General features: G+C 52.7%; 1 protein-coding gene across 5 annotated transcripts in view; it reads right to left on the reverse strand.

The window, feature by feature from the left end:
• Positions 1 to 26,732, reverse strand: part of SRGAP3 (SLIT-ROBO Rho GTPase activating protein 3) — a 72,853-nt gene that overhangs the window by 21,414 nt on the left and 24,707 nt on the right. For all 5 annotated transcript variants that reach the window (XR_010368783.1, XM_064433164.1, XM_064433168.1 and 2 more), the window contains exons 2-6: positions 18,625 to 18,817; positions 15,845 to 16,007; positions 9,395 to 9,457; positions 4,255 to 4,440; positions 3,325 to 3,453 (exon numbers count right to left, since the gene is read on the reverse strand). Coding sequence is in view for 4 of the 5 variants with exons in the window: in XM_064433164.1 (XP_064289234.1) it covers positions 3,325 to 3,453; positions 4,255 to 4,440; positions 9,395 to 9,457; positions 15,845 to 16,007; positions 18,625 to 18,817 (734 nt within the window). In the remaining variant the exon portion in view is untranslated. The remainder of the gene's footprint in view (positions 1 to 3,324; positions 3,454 to 4,254; positions 4,441 to 9,394; positions 9,458 to 15,844; positions 16,008 to 18,624; positions 18,818 to 26,732) is intronic.

Genomic DNA, 26,732 nt, shown 5'->3' on the forward strand with positions numbered 1-26,732 from the left:
AGAGGAACACACAATGGGGAGGGGAGAAGAAAAAGGAAGGGAAAAAAAAGACTTCAAACCGATGCTCCCAGCCCCAGAACAAATGGCATTTTCTCACCCCTCTCATCCCTTTGATGGCAAATAAATTAGAACCACAAATAATAATCCCAGCCCTTCCGCAGCGCCTTTCATCTGCCAAGCTCAGAGCTCCCCAAGCATTAATTCATCACGGCTGGTAACACCCTGCAAGGGGTGGAAATATCCCAGAGCTCAGCTTGAGAAACAAACTGGCTCCTGGAGCTCAAGCAAGCACATTTGGCCAAAACACCGTGGAAGCAGCCAAATACCCGTGTGCCTCCCACTGCCCACTCCAGAGCTGCACGGGGGCAGTGCTGGGCCCCGGGAGAAGGAATGCACAGTGGTCTGAGGCTCCAGCAACTTCGAGTCCCTCTGTTACCTGGGAGGCTGAACCTGCACATGACAGAGCTCAGCCAGGCAGACCTGAGCAAGTGGAACCCTGGAGTGACACCTGAGCACCCTGCAAGCCACCCTTAACTTCCCAGGCACAGCAGTAATGCCCCTGCCTCCACAGGACCAGCACTGCCTGCAAACAAAGAGCCCAACTCATTTGCTCTGCTCTGTTCCCTCTTCTCTGCATTTTCTTCCTTATCCGTTTTCAAAGAATATTCTGTATTATTTTTAATTATATGCATAATACATAATAATTATATGCCTATTTAAATTTATGGCCTCTTCCCTCTTGACATTGCTGCAAAATCTGGAGCTGTACTGTGAGGCAAGTAAATCACAGAATCCCAGAATGGTTTATGTTGGGATAAACCCTAAAGATTATCCAATTTCAACTACCCTGCCATGAACAGTGACACCTTCCATGAGCCCAGGTTGCTCCAAGCCCTGTTCAACCAGGCCAGTGAAGCCAGCTGAGGATTTTTGGCGTAACTACTTCAGCTGCTGTTTCTGTTCCCTAACTTGACTCAGCTAATTTTTCCAGAGACCAAGCAATTTGACAGTTCCATGTAACACTGAATTTCCTCAGAGTTCCCCTCCTTTCCTGGCTTGTCTCAGATACAGCAATCACTAATCCATAGAGGAGCGAGTTGCTGCTCCAGGACTCAGAGGAGGCTGCACACGTTTTGGCAGATCAGTTTGCATGGACACCAACTGTTCCATTTTCTCTGCTGAATCTAGTGATATCTTTCATGTGACCACTTCAAACTATCTTGCAGCCATTTCTCACAGAACTCCAGAGGGATGGATAAGGAGCTTTATCTCCTCTTCGCATACGTGGCCAAAAAGATTAACTTGGTCACACAGTTAATGACAGAAATGAGACAAACCCAGGCGCTTGAATAGACACACGTGTCACCCGAGGAGGAGGCCCCGTGGTGCACTGACAGTCCGAGGCTAATTTGATCTATCTCTGTATTCTTCCCTTCCTTTCCAGGACAAAACAACAAGGCCACTGGAGACAGAGGGGCAGACGGCTACTCTGAGGGGCTTCACAGCTCTCATTAAGCCTCCCTCCCTCGGCAGCTGGGGCTGTGCCTCGCCAGAGCAGGAGAGTGGAGCACGGCTTTGTCACCAGCCACTGCTCCGCAGGGACGCCCAGGGAGCAAGTGGTGGCATGGCTGTGCCCGAGAGATGACACTGAGGCAGCCGGGATTTGGGGGAAACTCCGCTAAATTGGTTCTGCAGTGTCCTGACGGTTCAGATTTGTGTGAAATCAGCAGCTGCACGAGGCAATTTGTGCTGGAGATGGAGGCTGTGAGAGCCCTGTCGCCTCTCCCGTGTCCCAGAGAGCCAGCCCGGTGTATCCCTCGCCATTCCACAGTGGAGCCGGGTGGAGGAGCCAGCAGGAGCCACGGGAGCATGGGCAGCTAGGCGCAGGAGTGGCCAGCCAGGCTCAGCAGTGTGGCCAGCCGGGCTCAGCAGTGGCCAGCTGGGCTCAGCTCACCCACACTCTGCAGAGCTGCTCCCTCCACGGGCTCAGCTGCCCTGCACAGACCCCTCCAGCACCACTGGGATCCCGGGACTTGGATTCATTTCTTCTGGAGCTGCTGAAGCCCTTCTTGCCTCACCCTTGCAAGATACACTGAACTCGTAAAAAGGCCTGTCCAGATAAACTGCTCTCCTCTGAGGACATAGGACACCCATGCTCAGCTCACACATCCAGTATTTTGTTTCTTTGGTGAACAGACTTTATAACTGGGGAAATGTCATTGCTCCATGTTAAAGATGCTTCAGCTAAAGTCCCTGAAGGGATTCCTGGAATGTGGGAGAAATGCCATTTGCTGACTCCAGTGGAAGTGTCAGTGAGGAAATAAAAGTTGGGAAGAATAATATAAACAGACAGAGCTAAAATGGAACTCAGCAAGTCTCCAGAAAATCGAAGTCAAAAAACTCCAAAAAACTAAGTCATTCTTGCTTAAAAAATAAGTTAACGAAAGAAAGATAGAATATACACTGCAAAAGCAGAAAGCCTGCAGATAAATCAAGGTGTTCTCACACCTTGCCATTCAAGTGTCTCCATTTGTTTTTTAACACATCTTCAATAACAAAGAGAACAAAACATAATGAAGAGTATTTTATGATACATCAAAATCTTGAAGTCATCAGGGGATTTGCATCAGACTTACTTTAATTCTCAGAAGTGTAACTACATGCTAATGGGCTAGGAAAGGAGGTAAACACTCAAGCAGCTTTTTGAATTGCACATTTAGGTAATGGTGGTAACTCAGTGCTTCAAGCTCAGCTATTTATGCACTCACTGAGGCAACTCCAGCAGGAAGAAACTGCACTGTGCAATCTACACGCTGTGGGATGCCTGATAAAGGAAGAAGCAGAAATCCCTTCTCTGGGTAAATCCCTTCTTTGAATCATCTCAAAGCAATTTGTAGGAGTCACCAGTGTTCAGTTCCTGCCACTGCCATGAAGCTGCCTCCAGCAGTTCCTGCCCTGAGGCTACTCCCTGCAAGGAGCACTGGGACAAAGCTCCCAAGCCTTCCCCAGCCAGGACAGCACTGCCACTTGTGCTGAATCCCCACCAAAGTCACCGAGTAGTAGAGAGAAAAAACCCCTCTGGTTCAGCACCAAAACCAAAGCTGTGTCTGACCTGGGGAAGCATTTCTCTGTCTCAAACACAGACTAACCAAGGGGCCAAGAAGAAACCTCAGTCTCACCTGGCTCACCCCAAGGCAAACCCACCTCACAGGACACCCTCAGCCCCAGTCAGGAGTACTCTAAAGCCCCCAGAGACACCCCGCAGCAGCAGGGGGGAGTGCAGGTAGGAGCTGAGGAGGCAGGCTGGCCCGGGGAGGCACTCACGTCGATGAGGTCGGACACATCATGGATGTAGTACTTGCTGACGGCTGCGTTGGTGGCTGCCAGGTTCAGCAGGTAGTCATTCCTGGCTTTTGTACACTTCAGCTTGTTTTCAGAATACTTGGCTTGTCTCTGAAAAAGCAGAATGGAGGGTCAGAGCACAAACAGGATGGTATTGGCAGTTTCTGCTGTCACAGACCCCCACAGCACCCTGCAGCCTGGGTGTGATGAGGTAAGTACTAAAACTTGGTATCTGGTACAAAAACAGGGACCTTGCCAGGGTGGAGGAGATCCCACCTGAACACCCCTGGCACTGTCAGCCTGCCATGAGGAGTGCATCCTGCTCAGAGGTACTTGGAGCCCCTGAGCACAGCTGCTGCTGGGGATTTTGGCATCAGTCAAAAACAGAGGGCCAAATTTTCCCCCCAGAAATGCTGACATACGTTTGGACTTGCTCCAGATGTGTGCAGCTGTATCAAAGTGGAATCCTGCCCAGAGGCCCAAGCCACACAACTCAGAACAGGACCCAGAATTCAAAACTGTAGGAAAGCAGATGTGCTCCAGATCTGGGACATCTGCTCAGGCAGATCCCTGCTCTGAAGGCTGAATCAAAAGATTAACCCTTCCGAGAAGTTCACTGTTAGAAATGTCCCAGGGCTGGGTGAGCCAACGAGCAAATGCAGCCTTGGCTGGGGAAACCATTTCCTTTTCTCCAAAATTAACACAAAAACTTGTGGAGATCCTGAGGTCACAGGGATTTGCTGAGGCTAGAATGGCACGAAGGGTTTTGCCTAGTAAATCTATCTAAATACTGCACTCTCACTCCCAGACAGTCTACAGAGGAAGAACACTGGTATTTTATGAATCCAACCCCTGCTGCCTGCAGGGAGCCCCAACCCCAGCCCAGCTCCCTCTTCCTTCCCTCTCACCCACCTTCTCTTTCATCTTCTCAATCTTCTTGACGGAGCTGCGCCGCTGAGGCCGGTCCTCGTGTCGCAGCAGGTTCACACTGATGTCCCCTGACTTGTTGAACTGCTTTTCTTCCTGCTTCTCTGCCTCCTTCAGCTTGCTCTCGGCGCTGATGCTCTCTGCATGGTACATGTGGTAGGTCTTCATCACCTGCAGACACAGAGGTCATGAGCCACCTTCCCATGGTCACCCGCAGCAGGGCAGGCCAGCAGCGCTGGGCAGGGCATTAAGGAACAGAGTGGGGAGGAGAGCTTGAGAAATGAATGCCAGCCCTATTTCTAGAGGCTCCAGGCTGGTCTAAGAACTGTGATGACACTCAGCCCCACTGGGGGGACATGATCCAGCACACACGTGCAGTCAAAGAGCACCGAGTCTGCCAACAGGGAAATAAGGCACGACCTCAGAGCTCTGCAGCTGGGGTAAGGGTCTCCATGACAAGTGACTGTGAGGGAGGCCACAGTCACTCTGAGCTGCCTTTTGACCTGACCCCTCTGTTCCTACACTTGGACTTGCTAAGCCATCAGACAGCCCTTTCTCTCACCCAGACAGCAGAACCACCCAAAAGTGGAGTGGTTGTAATCCCCAGCAGAAATGGGGTTTGTCTCCTGTCACCACCTCATCCCCCCTTGGTGCCACCAGCAGGCACAGGCACTGCCAGGAGAGGTGCAGCAGCACCTTGTCCTTCACAATCCAGATCCAGGAGGGATGATGCTGATCCTGGAACACTCTACAGGCAAAACTTCCAGCACAACCTTCCCTTTCAGAAACAAGAGCCCAAAGGGCACACTGGCTCATTTCAACAGAGCTGGCAAGAGGGACACATCTGCTCCTCTCTCTTTATGCCTTTAGTCACACTGTCCCCTTCTATCATCTCCCTTCAGGATGTGGATGGTTTATTTCACATTGCTTTGACACAGCACACAGTGCCCGACTGCTCACTGCCATCAGCTTCAGCAGGGCTGGGCACTGCAGGCTGGGACACTGGGACAGACTGGGACAGGCTGGGACACTGGGACAGACTGGGACACGCTGGGACACTGGGACAGACTGGGACACGCTGGGACACGCTGGGACACGCTGGGACACTGGGACAGACTGGGACACGCTGGGACACTGGGACAGACTGGGACAGACTGGGACACGCTGGGACACGCTGGGACACTGGGACGGGGTGCCTGACGCCCAAGGGTTAAAACAGAGCAGGAACCCCCAAACGCAGGGGATTTTTACACACGGCTTAATGAAGCAAACACAGCTTTCCCCAGCTGCAGCTGCCAGCAGGAGCCAGCAGTGTTTGACTTGGAGCAGCTCAGGCTGCGCCGCAGGATCCCTCCTCCTGCCAAGCACAGCCCTCAGCCAGAGGAGGAACCCAACACCCCCGGAGCTGCACAAACCTGGCACTGCAGGGACACCCCACTGCAGGGACACCCCATCCTGCAGGGACACCCCACCCGGCAGGGACACCCCACTGCAGGGACACCCCACCCTGCAGGGACACCCCGCACTGCAGGGATACCCCACACTGCAGGGACACCCCACTGCAGGGACACCCCACTGCAGGGACACCCCACACTGCAGTGACACCCCACACTGCAGTGACACCCCGCTGCAGGGACACCCCACCCGGCAGGGACACCCCACACTGCAGGGACATCCCACACTGCAGGGACATCCCACTCTGCAGGGACACCCCACACTGCAGGGACACCCCATCCTGCAGGGACACCCCACTGCAGGGACACCCCACCCTGCAGGGACACCCCACTCTGCAGGGACACCCCACTCTGCAGGGACATCCTACACTGCAGGGACACCCCACTCTGCAGGGACACCCCACACTGCAGGGACACCCCATCCTGCAGGGACACCCCACTCTGCAGGGACACCCCACCCTGCAGGGACACCCCACTGCAGGAAGACCCCACTGCAGGAACACCCCACACTGCAGGGACACCCCACTGCAGGGACACCCCACTGCAGGGACACCCCACTCTGCAGGGACACCCCACTCTGCAGGGACACCCCACTCTGCAGGGACAGGCAAGGGGCAGTGAGCAAAGGCTCCTGCTTGGCCCTGAGCTGCTGCATTTCCAAACCCCACAAATTCTTAACACAGAATCCAGCCATGTATTTCAAACTGCCTTTTCTGCAGTGAATGTCACAGGACACACATGAACCAGACAATTCCTGGGAAAGACCAGAGGGTTTCACTGAACCCTCCTCATCCTCACCATCTACATCTTTTTGTGAAGCACACAGAGGGAAGTGAAAAGCAAAGTGCTGCAGATCAGGGCTTCAGGCAGTGAGGGGAAAGGTTCTGCAGCACTCAGAGAGGCCCTGACACAACACGACAGAGAAGCCCAACGAGTCACAGGGCTCCAAATTGCAGGATTTTTGTGAAATCTAAAGGTTACAGGACAGTTACCCAACCAGAAGAGACACCTTAAACAACTCACTGTGCTCCTCACCAGCTGCCCTGCCACACAGCTCGCTCTTGGAAATTCAGAGCATATTTCTGTTTATATCTGCCTTAATTTTGGCCGGGGCCAAGCTGCACTGCAGCAGGCAGCCCCTGATCTGCAATTCCCTCGTGCCATCTCAGTGCCTGCAATCAAATCACGCTGTCCCTGGCTTGCATTGCTGTGACACAAAGACAAACTGCCACAGCTGCGTCCCGGGGATCTTTCCTGCAAATCAGTTAATTAGCTGCAGCGAAGGAGGAAAAATATGTTCCAATGTTCATTAGTTATTTAACAACACGAGTTGTGTTTTCCATATTAATTACATGTTCTGGATAAAGGCTGTTGCCAAAATACCGGCCGTAAATGGCACTGCTGGCAGTCTCCAGCTACAAGGGCTTTGTTCTCCTCAACAGCTCATCCCCAAGATTCTGTCCCAGCAGAGGAGCCAGAGCAGAAGTGGGGTGACCATGTCGGGTAGAGGCTCAGGCCCCCTCAGCCTTCTGCCTTTGCCAGCTCCAACTGGTACCTCTCTGCTGGAATCCATATGGAGGAACCAGAGGAACGAAGCTGGTTTTAATTCACAGCTGAACTATTTCTGCACAAAACCATTCACAAGCATCTCCACTTCAGAATGAAAGTCACCCACTTCCATTTTGATTAAAATCAGTGTGGCTTTGGTTCTCTCCATACAGACTCCACAGGGTGACTTGCATCAGAACAGCAACAAGGCTGAGTTAAAATCAATGCCGTTGTTTTGGCTTAAGTTTGAGTCAGTGAATGCCTGAGAAGCCTGTAAAAAATTGTTGTTTCCACCCAGTGCACAGAATTCCCCTTGGAGAGGCTTAAAAAGCAGCCTCTCCAGGGCACAGATGAGCTGTGGGTAAAGGCCTGGCCAGAGGCAAGAAAATCGACTTCCCTGAGCTGACAGCAGACAAGTGACATTTGTGAGGAGGCAGCAGCCCGGGGTCCTGTGAGCCAGGTCCCTACCCCGTGTCTGGCTCTGACAGCAGCTCCCGTGCTGCTCGTGGGCACCCAACGTGCTGCAAAGAGCACACCAGCAGCAGCTCAGTCCCCAGGGTGTCCCCAGCCACCCCAGCACAGAGCCAGGGGGCAGCTGGGCCCGTCTCACCTGATGGCTCCGGAACAGAACTCTGAGCAAGGAGCTGCTGGCACCAAGCAGATGTGAGGTGACCCTGACTGCCCCACAGGCTTTTTCTGCATGCTTTTGAAACATGTCCCTTCCCTGCTCCCTCCTGCCTGGATGACACAACCAGTTTGTTGTCTTAGCAGCAAGGCTGAACGCAAACAGAGCTCCTCCAGCCCTCCCAGTTTCCCACTCAAACCAGTTTGTTTCACCACTCGAGCCCATTCTGCTCAGCACGTGGAGCAAAGCAGTGAATGGGATAAAGGAGGAGCAGAATCACCCTCTGTGCTCCCCCTTGGCCCCTGCTTGCACTGGGGACCTCAGCACACTGCTGACCCCCCGTGACCCCAGCGTGTCCCTCGGGTTGTGGCCCTGTCCCCTGGCTGGGCTCAGGGCATACCTGCCCACAGCTATGCAGGTCAGCCCAGCCCTTGTTAGTCTTTCCTTGTTTTGCATCTGTCATGCTGCTGCTGTAATTAATCCTAATTAGTCATCACCCCTAACACAGCTTGTGACATTCAACCATCAACAACGCACTCCCAAATCTCACAAGGCTTTTTAATCTGATCTGCTGTCCACCCACACTGCAGGTCTCACAACAGTCAAATCCTTCAACAGCCAATGCAGGAACAAACCTGTTAAGAGGAGATTTATGGCTGAAATTTCAAATACAATCATTCATGCTCTGTTGTTTAGGCCTGCTCTTCAAATAGATGAAATAGAATGATTGTTTAGGAATAAACCTACTGCAGCATTATTTATGTACCAGTTACAGATACAACCAAAGAAAGCAAATATATTATCTCAATTTTCCAACAAAGGGCAGACTTTATATGGTTTTGTTGCTGCTAAACCACAAATAAAATAACTTTTTTTAAAAACCACTTGCTACAGGGCAAGAGGCAGAAGCAACACAAAGACTTTTTATTACTCTGCTATGAAAACCTGCTTGAAGAGCCATGTCCTGACTAACAGCACATGATCTCACTGGGAGGCACAGACAACTCTGCAGCCAAAGTGCTCCTTGGGGCACAAGAGAGAGCTGAGCCCCTACGAGCCAGGAGTTTCCTGCACGCCCCAGCAGAAGGTGTGCTCAGCCACCCCTGGCCACGGGCTCACAGGGGCAGGGACCAGCACGGCCAGCTCAGAGCCCCTGGTGCCTGAAATCAGACACTTTGCAGTGTCTGAGCAGGGCCAGAAGGGAACGTGGTGCCCGAGCCCAGCAGGTGAGAGCGTCACAGACACAGGAACCTGAGTGGAGCTCACCCAAAGAGCCCCAGCCAGGCTCAGGGGAAGCAGCTGGGCTCTGGGACCCAGCCCGTGGCCTCGCACTGCTGGGACACCCTCCAGCACTGCCACCACCCCAGTGAGCACAGAGGCTCTCCCACAGGAGGTGAGGGCTGCAGGACAGCCAGGGCAGAGCCTCCTCAGATGTGCTCTAACAACGCCTGTGCTCCCCAGGCTGTGGCTGGGGCCGTGGGACGGGCTCACTGCTCACCGTGTAGAGCTCATTGGTGACCTTCAGGAGCTCCTCGTGCATCTGGAGGCCAATCTCCTTGCTCTGCAAGACAAAAACAAGAAGAGGCGAGGCTGTTATGCTCTAACATGCCGTTCTGAAATGAAAATACATTTCAGAGGAATCATAAACATGAATACACAGCGCTGCAAAGTCTCATGCAGTTCCAGAGTGGTTCCATATTCATTTGAGGTTGACGTTTGCCCATGGATCACCCAAACTGGGTTTCAGAGACCATGAGGAGGAATTTCATATAATTTAACTGACTTACCCTGCAAACAGATGAATCTAAAATTACAGGCAATACTGCTTTGCCGTTCCACTGGTAAAATTCATTCCCAGCCCACAGCAGCTGCCCATTTGGGTATAACACACAACACTGTCCCCCAGTCTGGGACTGGCAGAGACTCACTTTGAGATAGGCAGGTGTACATCATGCAACAGCCATTTGTGTTCCCTAGACTGGCAGTTCCCTAGACTGGCATTCTCCAGCCCCACAGCATCACCTGTCAATGTGTCTTGATCTGAAACACTCTGCTGCTCTGTGATTAAACACATCTGCTGCTGGACCTGCAATTTCCAGCCAACGCTGGTATTTCAGAGCAAAGACTACCAGGGCTCCCCAGCACCAGCATCCCAGGTTTACAACTCCCTTGGCCATGACCTACACCCCAGCTCCTCCTCAGTAGCTCAATTTCACTATTCTGACCTGAGTGAACCAAAGCATCACTGAAAAACGACATACAAAATAGCTACACCACAGTTATATAATGAAGTTTCCAGTTTCACAACAGCAGCAGCCAAAGTTCAGCCAGCTGAGGAGACACTCACTGCCAGTGAGGAACTCCTGGCATCCTCCTGTCTGCTGAAATCCCATTATCAGCCTGTGTTTTCCCTTTGCTTGCCAGGCAGGATGAGGCAGATGCAGTTGCCAGCCTCCTACAGCATGGACACAGCCTTCATGGAGAGGCCACAGCACGGGGAGCTGCCCAACACTGGAGCTTGGCTGCAGACCAAACCAACTCCTACTGCAGCCCAGCAGCTGGAGGTGCTCACGCTGCTTTCCTGCCTGCCTGTAATTACACCACAAATCTCTCCGTGGAATCTTCTTGGCTAGGAAATACTTATTATAGCTTGAAGATGTGTTTAAACTAAGTATAGACACCTCCCTCCCTTAAGCCAAACCAAAACAAAACTGAGCAGCTTCTCCCAGATTTCCTCAAATAACTCCAGGAAGTTTTGTGCACGTGGGCAGGGAAAACAACATTCCATCAGGCTGGGTGATGAGAGAAGCCCTCAACACGGAAAGGTCCTCTAATTCCAGTTGTGGGACAACCTACATACTCTGAAAGTTTAATCTAATTATTAGAAGTTAGACTTCAAGCAAAGCCTGAAGCAAGGAGTCCAGAGGGTGAAAATCCACCCAGTAAGCACCGTGTGTCCGTGAGCTAGTGTCAGGGTGTCAGACAGTCCCATCCTCAGAGGCCCAGCTGAGCACACTGGTCCCACTGCATGGGTACAAGGTGCCAGGATGGTGCCAGTGACCAGAAGGCTGGACCTCAGCTGAGGCCCACGCCTAACAAGAACCCCGGAGCCCAGTCCCTGCCCACCAACACTGATGGTCATCATTGCTCTCAAAAATCTCACTGGGACTTGCTAATTCACAACAGAGCTGTGACAGATGTGCATCCCCCCAGAGACAGCCAAAAGGTGTTTGGAGACCTTCTCACTCTCTATAGCTCCCTGACAGGAGGGTGCAGCCAGGGGGGGGTCAGGGGACAGGGAACAAGGGACAGCACAAGAGAAAACAGCCTCAAGTTGTGCCAGGGAGGTTTAGGTTGAATATTTGGAAAAAATTTCTTCTTCATTCCTGGAGGAATTTAAAACCTGTGTGGCACTTGGGGACATGGGTTAGTGGTGGCCTTGGCAGTGCTGGGGGAAGGCTTGGACTCAATGGTCTCAGAGAGTTTTTCCAACCTCAGCCATTCTGTGATTTTAATATGAGTTATTACAGTCAAGGCCTCCAAACAGGGGGCTTGGAGCCCACAGCCTGCAGGAGTCTCATGTACCCCTCCAGCCATCCCTGCTGCCATGAGTCACAGGCCACTCCCCACACCAAGGCCTTCCAAAAGCCTGGGGAGAGGACAGGACAGGCTGGTGGCAGAAGCCGTGGCCCAGGTGAGCTGCAGCTCCTGTCCTGCCCCGGATCTCCTGCAGGGCAAGGCCACAAAGCCGCAATTCTCAAACCCAGTTTTAGACTCCAAAACAGAGCACACCAACTGCTCAGTTGCTGTTCCCTGAGCTACATCTGCACAGGCAGACACAGCTGGGGAGCACAGTTAGAGAGCCAGTTGCTCACAGACACTAACCCAACACCTGGCCCCTGCTGGAACCGGTCTGCGGCATCGCTGGGAGACCCCAGCATCCAGGAGAGCAGTGAGGATGAGTGACGATGCTGCAGCCTCCTTCAAGCACAGGAAAGCGAGCAGCTGAAGGACTTGCCTCTCCTCCAAGCCTGCTGCCTTCCCTTTCTCCAATGAAGAAATTATATTTTTGTACTTACAAGAAACAACACCAAAACATCATTCCAGTTCCTGGGACCATCCACAAAACCCAAACTACAATTTAGCTGCTTTGTTTATGCCTCACACTCCTCCTAAACCCCACAGTTTACTCACTGAGACAGCAATGGCTTCAAGTTAGCAATTTATTAAAATTCCTGCCATGCTGACAAAGTATGGGGAAGCAGTAGCATGGATGACTGGCAACAGAGAACACTCTAAAGACAAAGACGAGCTCTCATGCAGACCCTGCTTCTTCCTCCAACCTCCATGCAGGACAAAGGAGCATGGGCTGTAATTAAATTCACTGTCACAGCACATAATTGAACACCACACTGGGGAATAACCCAGCACCCTTATTTTGGACATAGCAATGCTCTGTCTCAAACATGTCATTTCCTGTATCCCATACCTGGAAGAAGCATCAAACTTTCCTTCTGCACAGCAGAAGGTTAGAGTGGAGCAAACACCTGCCTGGCAATGGGTGCCTCACCCTGGGTTTGAGTGTGCCAGCACACTCTGTGAGCTTTCAGGGTGACAGACTCGCCCTGACAGCAGAGCAAGCCAGATCTCTGCAGGGACACATTTCAGCATCCCCACTCACTGCTGCCTATGAGCAGCAGCAACACCCTCAGCCTGGTCACCTCTCCTGCTCTGGGAACGGGACTCACACTGCAGGCTCCAGGGAAATCTGCCCAACTGAGTTTTCTTCTTCTGCTTTCCTCACAGAATGCCAGAATGGTTTGGGCTGGAAGGGCTCCCAGCGGACAGAGAGGAGGCGAGCTGGAGCTGCTGCTGCTGGCCGGGGGGAGGACACTTGGGTGGACAGGGACAAACTGCTGGTTCAGTGACCGTGACCCCACCTGCGCCAGGCTCAGCCAGGGATGCTGAGGGAGCACAGCTCAGCACCCACATCTTCCCACGGGGAAGCAGCTCAGCACCCACATCTTCCCACAGGGAAGCAGCTCAGCACCCACATCTTCCCACGGGGAAGCAGCTCAGCACCCACATCTTCCCACAGGGAAGCAGCTCAGCACCCACATCTTTCCAGAGGGAAGCAGCTCAGCACCCACAACTTCCCACAGGGAAGCAGCTCAGCACCCACATCTTCCCACAGGGAAGCAGCTCAGCACCCACAACTTCCCACAGGGAAGCAGCTCAGCACCCACATCTTTCCAGAGGGAAGCAGCTCAGCACCCACAACTTCCCACAGGGAAGCAGCTCAGCACCCACATCTTTCCAGAGGGAAGCAGCTCAGCACCCACATCTTCCCACAGGGAAGCAGCTCAGCACCCACAACTTCCCACGGGGAAGCAGCTCAGCACCCACATCTTCCCAGGGGGAAGCAGCTCAGCTCCCACATCTTTCCAGAGGGAAGCAGCTCAGCACCCACATCTTCCCACGGGGAAGCAGCTCAGCACCCACACCTTCCCACAGGGAAGCAGCTCAGCACCCACATCTTCCCACGGGGAAGCAGCTCAGCACCCACATCTTCCCACGGGGAAGCAGCTCAGCACCCACATCTTCCCACAGGGAAGCAGCTCAGCACCCACATCTTCCCACAGGGAAGCAGCTCAGCACCCACATCTTTCCAGAGGGAAGCAGCTCAGCTCCCACATCTTTCCAGAGGGAAGCAGCTCAGCACCCACATCTTCCCACAGGGAAGCAGCTCAGCACCCACATCTTTCCAGGCAGATGACCACTTGCTGAGCAATTGCTCCTTAGCTGTGCTCATCCTTACCCCATGAGCCCTCCCCTCTCTTCCTCAGCATTGTTTACATTTACATAATGAATGCAGGAAACACAAAACCTCCTGGCTCCTTATGTCCCCACAGCATGTCACAAGCCATTAATAAACTCTAGATGGGAAGAATTAAAAGTGACATTTCTGGAAAAAAATGCTACTCTAATTTACCATCAAAGAGCAATCTGCAGCACACCCAGCAGCTGAAGCACGACTGCAGGGGCTTTAACCCTTCTGCAGCCAGGCTATCTGCCAGCAGCCTCGCACAGCCTGGCCCCTGCAGGAGGGCTTGGAGCACTTTACCATCACACTCAAAGCCAGACTGGACACCACAGTGAAAGATCCCTCCCCTGAGCAGCTTCATATGCTGCAAGGCTGGATCTTCAAAATCCATTTACCAGCATGATCCTACTTCCTCACAGGTGCTCCAGGTTCCCACTGAGCACTGCTGGGAAGTGGAAGTGCAGCCTCAGATAGGTTGAGAAAGACAAATAACCTGAATATGCTCAAAAGTGGCAGCCTCCCTGTCCACATGAAAGGCAAGCGTTGACACAAAGTAAGTCTTTTCCCTGACTTAGCTGAACGTTATTTCCAGGGACAGGTAAGACCAAGGAACAAATGCAGTGAAATCACAGGCACCCCAACAGTAAAGCTTCCTCTGGATGCAAGGCAGTGCTGGCTCTGGCAGGCTGCAGAGGGAGCCACGCCAGCTCTCCTGGCAGGAGATGGAGGAGGGAGAAACAAGGAGCAACCACTTCTATCCAATTAAATGCTGAGCCTTAGAAGTTGAAATTTAAGTTCAAAAATGAGGGGAGATGGAAGAACATCAAACACAAAGAAATAATTCTGCTGAATGGATGAAATACCTCACCATCCTGTCCTGGCTGAGGATTGACATACAACAGGAGAACACTCAAAACACTCAATACATGTCTTTGTTTGCCAGCTGGCTGGATTTGTCCTGTGCTTCCAAAGGAGACACACCATCCACAGACATGGGCAGGGAAAGCAGAAGCATAGTTTAAATATGAATCTCAAGAAGCGTTTCAGAGCAAAATGCAAATGGGAGGAACATTTTGAGACAGAACTGGACTAACTGACATACACCAAGTATCTCCATTTCTGGAGGGCAGGAGAACAGGAAAAGGGATGATATCCCATATCAAATCAGCCAACACAAACCTGACCTTGCAGTTTAATTTCTAGGTCAGATCTATAAACTAGAGGAAACTGGCCATAAAAATATCATATGAAATTTATTCTCCAGTCAGGCTGAAATTTCAAGATAAGCCCTGATTATGAGCCTTCTCCTGTGTGAGAGGCAGGTGCCCTGTGGCTCACCCTCAGCTGCCCCTGATGAAAACAAGGCCACAGAGCCCACCCTCTGCTGGGACTCTTCATGTTCTCACCACACTCCTCAGCTTCAATGAACAGTTGTGGTCCACCTGACTGTGTGATTCTCAGAATCTCTCTGATGCTCCTTTTTAATTTGCTTATCATTAATAATTCTGTATCATCAGCAGATTTTGTCATCTTGCTGTTCAGGCTTTTTCCAAATAATTTATTAGGAACTGCACCGGAACTCCCCTTTTTTCCTGCCTTTTAACTAATCATTAATCCAGAAAACAACCCCTCTCTACTCAACAGCTTTTCAAGAATTTCAGCTAAGGCCCTTTTCCAGTGAAGGCCCTACAAGCAGCTAATGACATGATCTCTGGCTCCTGGAAATACCTCCACTGAATTTCTGAGGCATGACTCTTCCCCTCAGGAAGCCAGTGACTCCTTTCTTGTACCTGCCTCATGGCTGTCATCCTGCTCTTGAGCAAGGCTCCACCCAGCAAGCCTGTTCTGACCTGTTCTCTGAAGCCCTCCAAAGAGTCTTGAAAAAAGTCAGCCTGTTTCCACTCTCACTTCTCCAGCACTGACACTTTGAGCACCAGGTCACACCTCACACTCTAGACTTGACAGGTCTAGATCCCAGTTTCTTTCAAACTCTAGGATAAATACTACCTGGAAAGACTTTTAGTGATAGTCCCTTGCGAGATTTGCTCTGAAACATCTATGACAATTCTATTTTAGACTAAAATGCCAGGATGGACGCTGATGGAGCACGGCTGCCCAGGTTACCTTTTTGAAGAGCCTGATGACATCCTCGCTGATCTGCGACAGCCGGACGATGACATTGTTCATGAAGATGTCGTTCAGGGTGGCGTGGTCTCGGCTCTCCCGGCGGGTCTGCGTCAGAACCAGGTACCAGCAGTTCACAGGGGACAGCAGGTGCTGATCTTTCCTGGAGAATTGTGGAAAAGAAAAACAAAAAGGCCAGGAGAACATGTGAAAAAGGCACACATTTTCAGATGACCTCTGCTGGCACATCGCCTCCCTCCCATGCACACAGTCACTGGGATTCAGGGTGTGATCTCTTCCACCTGTACCAGCACTGCCACGCAGGGATGCCCAGTGGCACACGAGCTCCTGGCCCCCAGCCAGCCCCTTCCCAAACTGGGTGCTCTGGAAGATGGCACAGGAGAAGAGCCATCCCTGGAAAGGGAGAGAGTTTTACTCGTTTTACGCATTCTTTCCACTCCCAGTACAAATACAGCTGTCACTCTGCTGCAGAAGGGCCAGCCAATACACTGCACTGCCTTTAGTCCACCCAAAAGTACTCATGAAAGGGTTCTGCATCCAGCATTACCTCAGCTTGTCTGTGCACAACATGAACACCCTCAGGTATGCTGGGGGACACCGTGGAGACTGCAGACCCCTCTGCAAGCACACACAGACCGAATGCATGCAGACACCAGGATGACTCCATGGCTCTGGAGCCACGGCGACGGCCAGAGCCAGGGCTGGGCACAGCCTGCTCACACAGCCACACAGGGACAAGGAGCACTGAAGAGACCCTGAATCCTGAGCCTCATCACAATAATGACACACATGAGCAGCTGGGGAAGTGGTGCAGATGAGCCTGGCAAGGGCATACAGAGCAGTCGGGAGGACAAAAATGTACTAAGGGTGTCTCTGGACATGGAATGGACAGTGAGGACTCAGCAGGAGAGAGCACTGAAATCAAGCTGACCCAATTAACACCACCAACACCAGCACTTGTGCCCAGGTCTTTTGGAACAGAGGAGAACCACTTGTCACCTGTGGACACTGCACAGCAGCAGCTTCCACAATTGTAAGCAATGCTCTGAGCTAAAGGGTGAGGCCAGATAGCCCCTGAACCTCTGTGGGCTCCACCTCTGAACCACAGCTCCTTACTGGCCAATTCCTTCAATTCCTTGGTGTACAGTGCAGCACCCAGCACCACAACCAACACACAACAGCCAGATGCCAAAAGGATAGAGAGGCTCTGAACAGCAACTCATCATCAGCAGAGCTTGGCATAAGACAGCAGTAAAGCCTCACACCAGAGAGACCGAGTAAACAGATTAAATGGGATTTAGTAATATGGAATAAATAGGATTTAGCAATGTAACAGCAAAAATCACTGCTCTTGCAGCTGAAACAGGAAAAAAATCACCAAGGGTTAGAGAAAGAAACAGACTGTGAAGAGCCTGGGGCTGGTGAGCAGAAGGGCAGCAATCAGGCAGAGCCCAGGCTCTCTGTGAAAGGCACTGAACAGCAGCTGCAGTCTCTGGCCACTGAACTGAACGACATGAGTTTCACCTGGAACAAAGGGCACAATTCCAGCTGAGAGACTTTCACAGATACCACTGGCAGAAGAGACAGGGACAATCACTGTGGCCCAGGGAGGCAAAGGTGGAGAGCTTGGGCTCAGGGGCTGCAAGGAGAGCAGCCAGGACCAGCACCTGTGCTGCCACATGCTCCCAGGGCACAGACTGTGCTGGCCACAGGGCACACATCCTGCTGGGCACACATCCTGCCAGGCACAGCTCTCTCTGCCCAGTGAGACCCCGTGCCCCGACACTGCCAGGAGAGCTGGCTGGCTGTGGCAGGGGACACAACAACCCCCAGCAGCTGCCAACCCCCACACAAGCACCAAGCGTGGCCCCGCAGAGCCCAGCCAGACACCTCTGGCCTGGCACACACGGGGAGCAGCCCCCAGCTGCAGTGGGCTCCACGGGGCCTGGAGGTCACCAGCCAGCAGAATGGCACAAGCCAGTATCCCCACCACAGAGCAGTCACCTCCAAAATGAAAATCTGAGTCAAGGTTGGTTTTCTTTCTATTTTTTTCAGATTTTTTTTGGTTTAGCCAAGCTCACAAGTGTGGTTAAACTGAAAAGAAGCTGCTTTTGAAAACACATATTTACATATTCATGGATTTCACAATTGCATCACTGGTTTGATTCTCACACAATCCCAGGACTCAGTTCATATTTCCTACTTCAAATCTTTGTTTCACAATATTTCCACTAAGGATCTGCCTTCCTCCAACACCATACGGCTGAGCACAGAAAAAGCATTTACTTTATTGCAAATAAAGTGCAGTAAACTCCATTTCCAGAAACTGCTTCCAACCCTGAGCCTGCCAGCAAGCCTGCACGGAACACACAGCACCTGGACAGCTGATGACTGGGCTACACAAAAACCAGGGCTACAGACCAGGCCCACCACTATCTGCACAATCAAAGCAGTGGCTGAATTCAAGACCTTTCAAAAAATCGAGGGGTTTGACTCCTTCCTAGCCCCTGTTCCTATTCTTATTGTATTCTGAAGAAGTGCTCAGTGAGTGTAATTCACACAGCACGGGTCAGCAATGCTGTGGTGGAAGCCTTGCAAAGACACCTGTCCAGCTCCTTCTGTGAGCCCCGCAGGGAGGAGGCAGAGCAGGTCACGGCTGATGTGACAGACCTTATTCTGCTTTAGGACTGCCCCAGCCCAGCCTCCAGCGCCCACTGCCCATCGCTGTGCCCCAGCGTGCCCCTGGGAACAGCACTTACTTGAACTGGTGCTCTCGGGAGCTGCGGATCTTGGAGGAGAAGCGCTCGGCCAGCTTCTCCAGGCTGCGCGAGTACTCCAGCTCGATCTCGGCCTTCCTGCGGAAGAACTCCTGCAGGTCCTGCAGCAGCTGCAGGCGCGACTCCGACTGCTGCTCCAGGCATTTGAACTGCTCCACCAGCTGCGTTCGGATTTCTGCAGGCACACGGGACACGAGAAGGAACAAAAGACATCAGCTGCAGACACTGGCCAGGAAGGTTCTCCTCCCTTGTCCCAGAGCCAACAGCTCTGCAGGAGCTCCCTCCAAGCCCTGGGTGAATTCAGGACTCAATAAGGCCAAAGGACCTTCTTCCTGAGAGAGCAGAACAGTGCCATCGACCAGCCTCACGTTAAACCTTATTCTCTGTCAAAACAAATGGTCTTACAACACTGAGACCAACCTCAGAGCTTTCAATTGCCTTTTGAAACCTGAAAACCGTACTTCTATCTAGCTGGTACTACCTGAAATCACACACTATTCTCATATAAACTAACATTTTATCTTGATAAATGTCCATGAGAATACCTTCAAGATGGCCAGCACTGACCTTAAGAAAGCAGGCACTGCCATGCACCCTTTGTCTCACCCCATCCCCCTGCACTGCTGGGTTTAACAACAAATCCAACCCAGCTTTGGCTCAAAGGCTTAAAAAGTCTTTCACACCCTCCAAATCCCAGCTCAAAACCACCAAAGGTTTCATCTGTTCCATGTTTATTTACTTTCCCCTGAGGACCTTCAGCCACCAGGTCAGACACACTGCAGCCCCCTGTGACTCTTCCCAAAGTGGGCTCAGCAGTGCCTGGAGGTGGGATGGGCTCCTTGGCCACCTGGGGCCCTGCTGTGTCCTGCAGGGAACAGGCACTGCAGGAACAGCTAGTCTCCAGTGCTGGCCCAGCCCTGGCACTGCCAGAACCCAGCACCTCAGAACCCCACACGGGGGATTCTGATCCCAGGAAGCCAGGCAGACAGTGGGGAAGGAGAGCTGCTCACGGGCACAGCCAGCCCCCTTGCCCTGCAGGAGAAGCAACACAGCACCTGTGGCACAGGATGTGATGGAAATAGACCTCCCCAACTCTTCCCAACCCCAGGCAGGGTTTCTGCAGCTCTGTGAAGTGCACCTGGCCAGGAGCCCTGTGCAGGAGCTGCTCACTCTCCCGGGAGCAGCAGCTGAGTTCTGCCCGGAGGGATGGGGAGCCTGGCAGGAGGGCATGTACAGAACTGGAGGGAGAGGAAAAATGAGACTAGACCATAGGGAAGTCTATTCAAACTGAGAACAATTGGGCTGAGCTGGCTGCGGGGGGCAGCTGCACAGCAGAGGGATCAGAGGAGCTGGAATGGCAGGTCAGCTAATGGAACAGGTCCATGTGCTGCCTCCCTGTCCCCAGAGCCCTCGGGGACAGTGCAGAGCAGCCCCCAGCTCCCCACCCCACACCCCTGGCAGAAGGCAGGTGGGCACAGCTGAGGGGAGGCAGCTCCTGCATGTGCTCCCCTTGAGACCCTTCACTCTCCTCCTCTCATGGCAGTGCCAGACCAGCCATGGCACCTGTGGCCATTTCAGTCCACCTACAGACACAGCCTCTTCAATGCTCCTATAGCTGTACAAGCAACCCATAGCACACAAGATGTCCTTTGCCTTTCCCTGAGGTTTGTAAGTAGCTCTGTTTTTCTCACTTTGCTCACCCGACACTGGTGAGAAGCCAAGGCCCCTGGCAGAGGATGGGTGAGGCAGAGCAGGGATGCTCAGCACAGCTGCTGCCTCTGGCCAGACTGGGGGTTCCCTGGGACTCTGGGCATCTGCTGCACACAGACATACAGACATCAGCCCTCACTCACAGCAAGCTGTAGAAATTCCAAAATGAGGGGCAATCCCACTCCACTGAGAATGCTAGAGATACCTTCAAAAGTTAAATTCTCTGCCAGAAGAATGCAGGAAAGGATGCTAAATTGCAAACGAGGTCTCACAACAACTGGTATCAGTGCCTCAGCCTTTATTCTCTCTGTTCCCAGTTTGCTGGAGTCCAGCTCTCTGTCCCTGGCACACTTTGACCTTTGTCGACAGAATTTCTTTGTTATTCCTATGCCTGTAATATGTTGATTTGACACTTCTGTTTCCTTGCAGGAGTTCAGCCAGGTCAGTGCCAGCCCAGCACGGAGAGGCAAAGGACAGGCTCTGTGGGCACAGGGAGCTGCCAGCCGTGACCCTAAAGCCAGCCAGTGACAAGCCATCACACCAACAGTGGAGATGGCACTGACCCCAGGGCTGCTGCTGCATGCTAAATGGGAAGGGCTCGTGTAGAAAACAAAATGCGAAGCTGGCATCCTCAATGCAAAGACAGACGTGGCAGCAGAGAGAAGGACATCGCTCAGTGCTCCAAGGGAGTCAGCTCCTCTCTGCTTGCAGCCATGCTACATCCCTGCTGTCCATTGTGGGGGCATTCACAGGCCAGCAATTCCAACCTTCAAACAACTGCCAGGTATGCTTTCCACAGTAGATCATTTCTCTTCAGCACCAAATCCCAAAACTTTACCTTTGGCTCCTCAAGTGGCATCAGCCACCATGGAAGCCAAGCCCAGCAGAAGGGCAGCAGGATACCCTGCAGAGCTCATGGACAGGCAACACACGGGAAGTTAGGATGGGATATTAAATAAACCCAATTCTCCACAGGCAAACACTGGCAAAAGCAGGCAGTGGAAAACCCTGGGCAGCTAAGACTTGCAAAGTGCAACCTGAGACAGGAGAGGCCAGGGGAGCCGGGAGCACGGGGAGCCTGCAGCGCGGGCTTGGTGCTGCTCCAGCCAGCACAGCCTGCCCCAGCAGCTGCGGGCCGCAGCACCCTCCTCCTCCTCCTCCTGGAGATGTGGGTTTTGGCACAACACCCCCTCCCCAGCCACGCTCTGGCTGCTCAGACAGGGACAGACAAAGGCCGAGGTTTCTCTAGCAACGGGCTGGGACAAGGCTGCCCCAGCTCTGCGGCTGCCGTGCCGGGGGAGCAGGACAAAGCCCCGCTGCCCAGCCCCTGCAGGGCCCCGAGCACAGCCCACCCAGCCCGGCTGCTCCACACGCTGAACTATCTGCATTTCCCATCCCGGCTGCTCCACACGCTGAATTATCTGCATTTCCCATCCCGGCTGCTCCACACGCTGAATTATCCGCATTTCCCATCCCGGCTGCTCCACACGCTGAACTATCCGCATTCCCCATCCAGGAGAACAGCGCTGCCGCGGATCCCCCCGCCGGGCAGCCTCAGACAGCCGCTCCTCTAACATATGCTTCACCCCACTGATTTGTGACAAGTGAGAAAATGTGCTTGGCAACAAAAGCCATTATTTTCTCACAACTGGGATTAGACCCAATAGTTCATTGCAAATATAGCACAGCAAGCTGGACTCAGGGAGGATCCAACTCTTACACAATTACAGAACACACTAACAAGGCCACTTGACTCGATTGTTTTTATGCCCCCTTCAGAGTATCCCTGCGCTGCCTTCCCTAAAAGTTCAGCCCCCTTCAGAACAGCAGCACCTCGGATGTATTTCCCAGTGCTTTGTCATGCCCTGTTTGACCAGCACCCGCCGTTTCCCCTGGGAGAGCCCTCACACACACGGAGCCGGCTCTGCTGTGGAACCCAGCACAGCCCAGCAGCGCCGGGCTCTCGGTGCCATGCTGAGGAGCCAGGCTCGGTCCCAGGCTGGCAGGGCATTTTCCAGAGCCCACGCGTGTCTGGCACCTCTAGCACTGCTTCCCCTACACAGCAGCAGCAGGGATGGGGTGCCAGAGGGCCATCCACCTTCTCGTGAGGGCTGCAGCCAGGAGAGGCCGGGCCGGGCCCCAGCAGGGACAGCACCGAGCCTGAGCAGCCGAGGAGCTGCAGGGCTCGCAGCCTGGAGCACCCCAGACAAACGCCAGGGGTGCCTCCATCCGCTGCACGGCTCCCTGTGGAGCACTGAAAGCAAACAGCCCAAAGCTGCCCCAGCCGCCCCTCTCCTTCCTTCCGTGTGATTAGTAACATCACTGCCTAGACAAAGACAAGAGATACGGCTCCTGGTAAAACAAAGAACAAGACAAGCCTTTTATCTGAAACAAGTGTTCCCGGTTAAAAAAAAAAAAAAAAAAAAAAAAAGTGACATGAAAACACTTCTCTCCAGTATGAAAACAGCTCCAGTGGCACTGGCATTTTTCAGGTATTTCCATGTGTGTCTGTAATCCCCAGCCCGTGCTGCAGCACTCTGTGTGCACAGCCCCAGTTTTCCCTCGTACCCACACTGCAACTGCTGGGCTGTGAGGCAACAACTTCATGTGCAACCACTCAGAAGGGAAGTGAAAGTGTAAGATAGCATATCTCAAACCCAGTGACTTCTCTCCTGGGAAACCCCTGCCCTGGAGCAGCCCCTCGTTTAATGCAAAGGGCAAAGGAAGATGAGAACAGTCCCTCAATGTCCAAGAACAAATATCACCTCTGATATGGTGACAATGAAGCCTTGAAATGATTAATAATAAGCTTAGCAAGTACAAGAAGAAGGTGGCAAAGCTCTGCCACGGAGAGGCACAGCGACAGCAGATCCCACACGCTGCCCCTCACGCGCTCCCCTTCCCTCTCCTGTCCTTGCACACCATGGTGGCTGCTGCTGCTGCAGATGCAGAGGCATTTGTCATACACCTTGATACTCCAAATCCACAGGACTTACTGACAGCAGACTTCCCTTAAAATCTGTCTGTGAATGCAGGTCTGAAAGCAGCCAGCCTGGCTCCTGAGGAGGCAGCAGGGAACAACAAGCGTTTTGGGTGAAGCAGAGCACCAGTTCCCTTCCACAGGCAGCACTGCCTGCACGACAGCCCGTGCTCCTGGGACACAAGGAACCAAAAAAACAACCAAAGGAATCCAAACAGTGGCTACTGTTAACTCCAGCTGAGCCTCAAGGCCAAACTTCCCACAGATCAAGAGTGAGAACAGATATAATGGTGTGTTGCAATTACGTCCAATTTAAGAACAGAAACAGCACTTCAAACCACACATCTTGTGTGCCAGATGGGAAGAGAGCTGGCCAGAGAGTGCCCAGACCAGGCACCAATGCCAACCACAGCTTCGCTGGCTCTGGGAACAGCTGGGCACTGCCTCTCCAGGTTCTCTCGCACCTCCTGGACACTGTTGTCCAGGGATGCCACAGTCCTTCCTCTCTGACAGGAAGGAGAGGGCAAAGCTGCTTGCAGAAGAAATCTTCACTCGGCACAGGAGCTGGTTTGTTTCAGTCTGTACCACCACAGAAATGAGTGAGACTGACCCACAGCAGTTTTTTTCCCTGGTGCTCTCTGTGAAGAGAGGCACGAGCAGAGCAGAAGCCTGGCAGCAGACTTCCTGGCTTCCTCGTCAGACGCTGGAGATGGGGCTGATCCCCACTCTGGAGTTGTGGTTTACCACAGGAGTCACCATTGGGACCAGACCAGCTTTGGGGACTAAATTTAGGCAGCAAAGTGCATATTTCCACGTTCTCTCCTGCCGGGCACAGAGCCCAGGCAGCAGCACAGCAGGCTAAACCCAGGGATGGCCCTGCTGGCAGTGCCCCCGATCTCCCCATGGCCCCTGCCCGCAATGGGCAGGGCACAGCACAGCTCCAGGCTGTGTGCTCCCCAGGGAGCACTGGAATCCCAGAGCCACTCCAGCGCTCTGCTCCACTCACCCCTTGTGTGCTTCAGCCCGAGGTTCATGTCAGCAGCCTGTGCCCAGCCCACCCCGGCCCGGCAGGGACCCGACCCCAGCCCAGTGAGAGGGCTGGCATGGGGGAGCCCCTGGCCCGGGCTGCAGCATCCTCCTGCTCCTTTTCCCACAGCCCCCGGCACGTTTCCTTGGGAACAGAGGCTTGTCCACTTGTAATTCACAGCCTGAACTGGTCACATCTGCTGCCACTTTTGTCTGACTGCGAGCAGCACCGAGGGAGTAAATCTCATTTACTGTCCCTACACCCTGTTGTCTGGCTATGTGGCCCTGCACTGATCGTGCTGATCAATGGGAAGGAGAATTTACAGGACTGAAGGTGGAGCAAGGCCCCAGAAACGCTCATTAAAAAAGACTTGGAGAAGGCTGTGTTGGTTTTGTTGTTTGGGGTTTGAATTTGGGGTTTTTTTGTTTGTTTATTTTGGGGTTTTTGGTGTTACATTAAAGAAGCCAAACTTTAAAGAGATCCACCCCAAACCTCCAGCATTCAAAAATCCCTGGCAATGCCCTGCTTGCTGCCTGTGTCTTTAGGGGAAGCCCTTGTGCCCCACAGCCAGCACTTCTGCCCAAGTGAGCTCTGTCCCCAAGTGCTTCCCAGGCAGGTACAGGAGGAGAAGGGGGCAGGCAGAACGGCTGCCCTTGCTGAGTTTGTGCCTCCTCTGGCTCTGGTTTTGCCTGTTAGGAATACAAGGGATACAAAAAAGCTTTAAAAAGAAAGAACCAAACAGCTCTCTTGTATTAGTTCATGATTTAAGAAGAGCAAAGGAAACTTCACAAAACCAGATGGTGGCTCGTTCCCCAGAGAAAAGAGCTCTTCTGGCTGCCCTCCTGCACAGGCGGCAGGAGCCCCAGATCCCCTGTGTCCACACGGGAGGCACCGGGACGGGCTGCAGGGAGGCTCCAAAAAGCCCAAAGCCCCGAAATGATGTAACCCGAGCTCCGGGCTTGCGGCTATTAAGATGCAAAGCAGAATGTATTCAAACTGGAAAAGAAAGAGCTGAACAAGAATGTGAATCCTGCCCTGAGCCACTGAGATGGAATAAAGGAGAAGATCATTAAACGGTTCACTTCAGCACCTCGCATTCCTTAATCCAGGCATGGAAAGATTTCACAGATCATTAAGAGAGCACAGCTTTGCAGACAGTTCCTAGAGCCAGCCCCTTGTATGTGTGCAAGTTCCCCAACCTCTGTACAGCCCTAACAGGATCAAATATTACACACACAAGTCAGATCAGATTAACCAGCAGTGCCTTCTGGCCTGAAAAATCTGTGTATTCATGGATCCACTGAACCAATTCTCTTCCAGAGTAATACCTCACATGCATTAAAAACACAGGATAATTCCTTTTAAGAACTTTTCATCTCACATCTCAAAGTATCCTATAAGCCTCAACATCTTCCAGAAAGAGGGATGGATTACAACCTAATTTTACAGATAGGATAAAACAAGTCTTTCCTTGGGCATCTGTGCCATTGCTGTTTCCCACTGTGCTTTTCTGCAGTGGAGATGGGCCTGAGCTTCATTTCAAGGCCAAACTGCTCCCAGCCTGAAGGGACACAGAAAACAACATGAAAAACAAATTCCAAAGCAGTAGACTCAAACTGAAGAACCTGTAGGAATGGGCAAGTCCAACAGCAGCAGTTACCCAATTTCTTTTATTTGTTTGATTTAATGTTCCTAAAAATACCACAGGCAACTGGCTCCCCAAGGCCTGTACCTGGCATGGCCAGCTTCACACTGTGCCTCTGACCAAAACCCCCTGGGCACCTCCAGGGTCTGATCCAGCTCCCTGCTGCTCCTCTGACCAAAACCTCCTGAGCATTCCTGCAGCCTGATCATGCTTCCTTTGGAGCATGTCCTCATCACCCAGAAATGCCGCTGCCCTCTTGGCTAACTATCTCCTGTGCTTTTTCAGTTTCAGCACAAGGACCTGGCCAAAGGCAAGTGCAGATGCTCTGCTCCCTGCCTTCATCAGCACTGACCAGGAAAGCTTCAGCTGCTGCCAGGGAATCAGCAGTGCTGCTTCCTTCAGAGCCTCTGCCTCAGAGATCAGCAAAATGTCAGCCCAAGGCTGACACTGCTCTTCACTCCTCCTCCTTTCCAGAAAAAGCACAATATTGGAATAGCAAGGGAAAGCTGTACCACGACCAAGGAAAGTGCATCATCTGCCACTGGATCCAGCCAGCCTGGAACCTGCAGACAGGAAGCATAAGCGTAGGGAGGAATTTCACCTTCCCAAGAACCAGCACAACCCTCCCCAATGGCTGCAAATGCAGCCGCAGGCAGCACCAGTGGTCTTGGGGTGCTTCAGGGTGAGTAAAGAGCTGCAGAACCTCACTGGTGCAGTGCAGAAGGACC

The sequence above is a fragment of the Passer domesticus genome, chromosome 9 (assembly GCF_036417665.1).
Source record: "Passer domesticus isolate bPasDom1 chromosome 9, bPasDom1.hap1, whole genome shotgun sequence".
Taxonomy (NCBI): domain Eukaryota; kingdom Metazoa; phylum Chordata; class Aves; order Passeriformes; family Passeridae; genus Passer; species Passer domesticus.